This window comes from Acyrthosiphon pisum, chromosome X (genome assembly GCF_005508785.2).
Source record: "Acyrthosiphon pisum isolate AL4f chromosome X, pea_aphid_22Mar2018_4r6ur, whole genome shotgun sequence".
In the NCBI taxonomy this organism is placed as follows: Eukaryota; Metazoa; Arthropoda; class Insecta; order Hemiptera; family Aphididae; genus Acyrthosiphon; species Acyrthosiphon pisum.
The window spans coordinates 60,228,878-60,234,162 of NC_042493.1; the positions used below are offsets into that span (position 1 = coordinate 60,228,878).

The 5,285-nt window shown below is 28.0% G+C and overlaps 1 protein-coding gene across 1 annotated transcript; it reads right to left on the reverse strand.

Moving 5' to 3' along the window:
* Positions 1–2,659: 2,659 nt before the first annotated feature.
* Positions 2,660–4,859, reverse strand: LOC100166773 (chitobiosyldiphosphodolichol beta-mannosyltransferase-like). Its single transcript, XM_008189125.3, has 5 exons — positions 4,479–4,859; positions 4,077–4,419; positions 3,392–3,553; positions 3,208–3,322; positions 2,660–3,102 (listed from the first exon to the last, which is right to left on the reverse strand). The coding sequence occupies exons 2-5, from the start codon at positions 4,102–4,104 to the stop codon at positions 2,886–2,888; spliced, it is 522 nt and encodes a 173-aa protein (XP_008187347.1). The 5' UTR covers positions 4,105–4,419; positions 4,479–4,859; the 3' UTR covers positions 2,660–2,885.
* Positions 4,860–5,285: the final 426 nt, after the last annotated feature.

Sequence of the window (5,285 nt, forward strand, 5' to 3'; positions counted from 1 at the left end):
TTGTGGACAAGCGTGATAAGGACCCTTCGATACACATCACATATATGTGGAAAGTATCGAATTATGGTTAATTTGGGAGACTCGGCCCGGTTGTCCTGGGTCGGTGGGGCAGCCGGACGGAGTTTTGACAATTAATGTCTTTAATAAGTGTTGTATGTGCAGTATAGTTGTCATACGACTTTTTCGGACGGTTGTCGCACAACAGACCTCCATGTTTAGAGTGAATTACCAGCCGTATATATATAAGACATTCGGTCCTAATCCGGGGTAAGGCTAAATGGAAAACGTCTATTCTAAGTTTAGCGAAAGTCGGACTAAGAACGTGCCCTGGAGTGCTAGATGGCGCCATAATATCCTGTTCGTGAACTGGTCACGATTTCACAGATTCCGTGGCCCGTAAAATGCATAATTATCATTGTCGTTCAGAGTTGACCATATAGCAAATGCTAATATAAACATTCAGTAAACATTTCGTATACATACGGTCATTCGTTTTAGAGTTACCTACACCAAAAATAAAATCGATTTTGTCGAAAACCGATTTAGTGTAAAAATTCCCGGTTTTCGTTAATATTTTTTTGTTTTTCCGGAGCTTTTGAAAATTACTGCGAATTTTAAAATTTGACCTCCCAATGCACCAACTAGATTCACTTTCCCATTGAACAAGATGCTGAAGTTGAAAATCAAAGATTTATATCGACTAATTATCGCGTATACAGACACAATTAAAATTAAAATTAAAATAAAAAAATACACATCATTGTGAAATCAATACATTCATCGCTCCACTCAGAATCTAAAATATTAATTTATTAATTTTCCGTACTACTTAAGACCTCACGGCGGAGAATAAAAAGTTTTTAATTACTGTTACAATATAATAAAAAATTAGTAAAATATTCCACAGAAAAATAAATAGTAGTGAGGTATTATGCTTGTATGTTATCCAAGAGGGTACAATTACCAATCTAACCATGCAATATATAAGGTATAATATAAGGTTAATAGGAATATTATTTTAATAACTAAAAATACATTTTTTTTCAAACCAATTTCATCATTTTATAATCTTTGTAATAAATAACAGATACAATTTTTTTTAATTAAACTATTAATTTAAAAGTTTTTTTTTTAATCTATGGGATGAATACAATTTATATTATACAAAATAATATTTTAAACATAAACATATTATGTTCCTTTACAAAATTCAATGCAACAGCTAGTAAATAGGCTATCATGCTTATTCATTCATACAAAATTAATTGTAAAGTTGTCAAAAGGTAAGTTTTGATTGCCAGTAGTTAATGTCACATCAATGTTCGTAAAATAAGAAAATTGGTTTTTTTTTTTTTAAAGTTACCAATATAAAGTAATAAATTGTGAAAATTATTTTTAAGAATTTGAATTATAGAATAATGACCAAATGTGTGAATAATGAAATATATTTGTGTATATAGATTTTTAATTCAGAAATGGATAAAAAATTTATATATTTGTGTTTTTTTTTTTTTTTGAAAAACATGGTTCGATTAACACTTGGTAACTTTGTAACTTTACAACAGTGTGTGAAAACGTAAGAAACCAACAATTTTGATTAAAATATTAAATACGTTTGGGTAAATTATATTCAAAATGGTTTTGTATATGTAATCATATTTTATGATAAGAAGACGTGGTACCTGCATGTATTGTCTCTATCTTACAAGTGTTTAACACACCAAATTTACGCTCAGCAGAACACGTTTAGCTACATTAGTTTAAAAATTAGATTATAAACTGTAAAGGTAAGATTATTATTTAGGAATTATTATTTACAATTTTTAAATACTTATCTTGCTTAAAAATTAAAATATCATAAAAAGCTCAAGATTATAAAAGATCAATTCACTTTAATTTTTTAACTAATGGCTGAATGTGATCTGTTGTGATTTTTTTTAAGATTTTAAGTAATCTTAGAGTACAATCAGTTATAACAAAAGTTATGGAGAATAACATTTTTCAGTGTATTTCATTTGATATATCTTTTTACCTAAATATTGTCTCTAAACAATTAAGTATATTCATTTAGATAAAAAAATTAAATTTTTTACATTTAAGTCGAAAACTCTAATAATAATAAAATATAAAACCTATATGTCAATAATATGATCCTCTATAATTGTTAAATAGGTGGTTTTTTCTATGATAACTCAAAAACTATGTATAAAAAAATAAACAATTTTACATGAATGTGTTTTATGTATATTGCACTTAGGCTTGTGAAAAAACAAACATTATAATGACATCATCTTCAATATAATTCATTACTAAATTAGGTACTAAGTTGGGATTTTCATTTATATTCTTATTGATTAATTTATAAAATATGATCAGATTAATAGGCATACGTATAGTTCACATAGAATAATTTAACTAACATAAGACATCATTAAAAAGTTAAATATTTAAAAGCCAAAAAAACCTTAAAAGTATAATTACACATACATTTAAAAATTGTGTACTCAACTTATAGATAGGTGTACCATTAAACAAATTTTAACATGCAGTTAAGCAAAAACAATTAAATAATAGCATGAGACTGGACATTTCTATTTTATTTTTAACTTATTTGTCATTAAAAAAATATTAAGAATACAACAGAATATATTTATTTATATGTTAGGTATATTTCTTGCTTTTATTCTATATTCTACAATAACAGACAGATTTTGAAAATTAAGTTTTCAAAAATGCTGCTTGGGAATGAATAAAGATTTGTAACAAACTCATTGTATGAATGCATGATTGAAATTAATTATATATTTATACATAAAGTATAACATTATATAAAGGAATTAAATGTATTGAAGTTATTAAATAAAATTAGCCAAAACAAATGGAAATTATTTATCATCGTTCGAAAAAATTGGATACGCGTTATTCATCCAGTTTGTATGCCAATCTACCGCCCGAAAATTATCAATTTCTTTGCAAAATCTACTTTGTTTCTCGCAGATCTCTGAATGAAAGCTTTTAAACCAGGTCATAATGTGCAATGCAAGCTGATCTTCATTGGAGAATACAAGACCATTTTTATTGTATCGTACCAGTTCATTTAAGCTAAAACAAATAAACATTTCTTAAGATCTAAAAAAAAATTGATTACATTTATTCCGGAAAAACTAGAGTTTTAGTATATATAATTATCTATTAAATAGTTATTACCATTTAAGATCATTTGCAAAAACAGGTAAACCAACACCGTACATATCAATCACTTTCATAGGCAAGTCCAAACCGCTCGAGGAGGCATGTAAGCACACACCAAGATCAGCACACGCTGAAATTATTCAATAAATATATTATACAACAAATTATTTACCTTATTTAAATAATCCTGCAATTTTACCTAAAAGAAGTGGATAGTCATTATTTTCAAGCCAAGGTGTAATGATTGAAACTTTTTTCCACTTAAATTTTAAGATCATTTGTTGATAGTGACACTTTAATGGGCCTCGCCCGGTGATAATACAAATTAGTTTTGGGTAGATATCATCACTTTCATCATATTCTGAAATAATAAATGTAAATTATATTGTGGTGAGGTTACTAGGTAGTTATCTCTTAAAATAAATAGAGATTCAAACATACACATGGAAAAATATTCCTCAACAATTACCCAGAACCACTTCCATAGTACAAGATAAAGTTAAGAATAACAAATACATTTAACATAGTGATCCATTCAATTGATTATAATAAATCAGTAATATATGTAGGTAATTGTGTGTATACTTTGTAGAGCTTTCAATAGAATCGAAAAATTTTCATCTGGGGTCCAGCTGTATTGGACACAAGTAGACTAGGTCGGTCGGGTTTTAATTGCACCTCTCCAGATTCTGATAGCTCAGTAAAATCATTTAAATTCATTTTTTCAAGTAAATTATGTTTTTCAATTAATGTAATTGTTTTAAACTGTGGTCCCGGGGATCATACAGGGTCGTAGCTCTAAAATACGTGCACAATATAGATATTTTGTTGACAATTTCAAAAATAGAAATATTAAGACAAATAAAAAACCATAAAAAACTTACTCAATGTTCCATTTATTATGCAGGTCATCTTTCATCGATTTGGTAACACATAGATTAAAATCAGCCAGTCTGCCAAAAGTGTGCTTGTAGAATAAGGAGAGTTTTACCAGAGGTGCATTGGAACCCAAAGTCAGGGCAAGTATTGAGTATGCATAATTATGCTAGTCTATTATAAATTTTGCATTGACAAGCAGACAGTAAAACCAGCAAACAACGAGTGTTGGAATCGCAGGTGGATTTTGAACTAGAACAATATCAGATTTGCGTTTGACCAATATGGCCCAAAATAGAGTCTGTGTTTGCCATACAACTTTGAACAGGTATGCTATTGTCCGTGGAACATCTGTAGAATAAAAATAAAATGTACATATAGTCGTGTTGCTTTAATCAAATATAACTTACACCAAAAGAAGTCACTACTGTCCATGGCCACTCAATGGCGGGAGGGTGTGGTTAAGTTTAATCAATTTTGGTATAAATGCAGTTTAGTTATCCTTTTGTCATTTTGAATTTTTGAAACTCGACGAGTTAATAACAATACTGCAGGGGTGGCCAAACCGCAGCTCGCGTCATAGACTTTTGTGGCTCGCATCGTAACGTAAATTAACGTAAGAGCCAAGATGTTAAAAAAAAAATATTAAAAGTGGCATTCGGGGACTGCCGCGATAAAGCTATTGCATATTAAATAAATAAAAAGTTGATATGATTTTAAATTTTTTTATTATTCTATTTATTCAGGAATTTGTATCATAGAAACTATAGTTTATGTTTTTATTGCTATAATATATTATATTTTATATATATTATTATAAATATATAAAATTAATAATATATTATTATATATTATATATTTATATATATAAATGTATTGTTATAGCAACCCATAACAAAACCATTATATTTATAAGCGCTTGATGTTCATAGTCGTTGTTATTTAAAAATAAATAACTGTTATCAAAATTAAATTATAATTTAGCTATGCGTTGCTATGGTCACCAGGTTGCTATAGTATGTATAAATAAACAAAGTGGTCACGCTTTTTCGTTACGAAAAATTTTTTTTCAGTCACTACACCAGACCTGCGATAAAAGCTATGCTTAAAAAAAAAAAGGTCATATAATTATATATAATATAAAATATGACTTTTTTTTTTTCATCTTGGCTCATCCTTATTTTTTAATATATTTGATGGCTCGTGAGTCGTGAGTC

Bases quoted from the DNA above. Each gene is read 5' to 3' on its own strand.
- LOC100166773 (XM_008189125.3), bottom strand. From the start codon at position 4,104: ATGACCTGCATAATAAATGGAACATTGA. The intron at 3,323-3,391 runs GTAAAATTGCAG...GAATAATTTCAG, and splicing joins TGACTATCCACTTCTTTTAG to CGTGTGCTGATCTTGGTGTG. The intron at 3,103-3,207 runs GTAATAACTATT...TATTTGTTTTAG, and splicing joins TTTGCAAATGATCTTAAATG to CTTAAATGAACTGGTACGAT.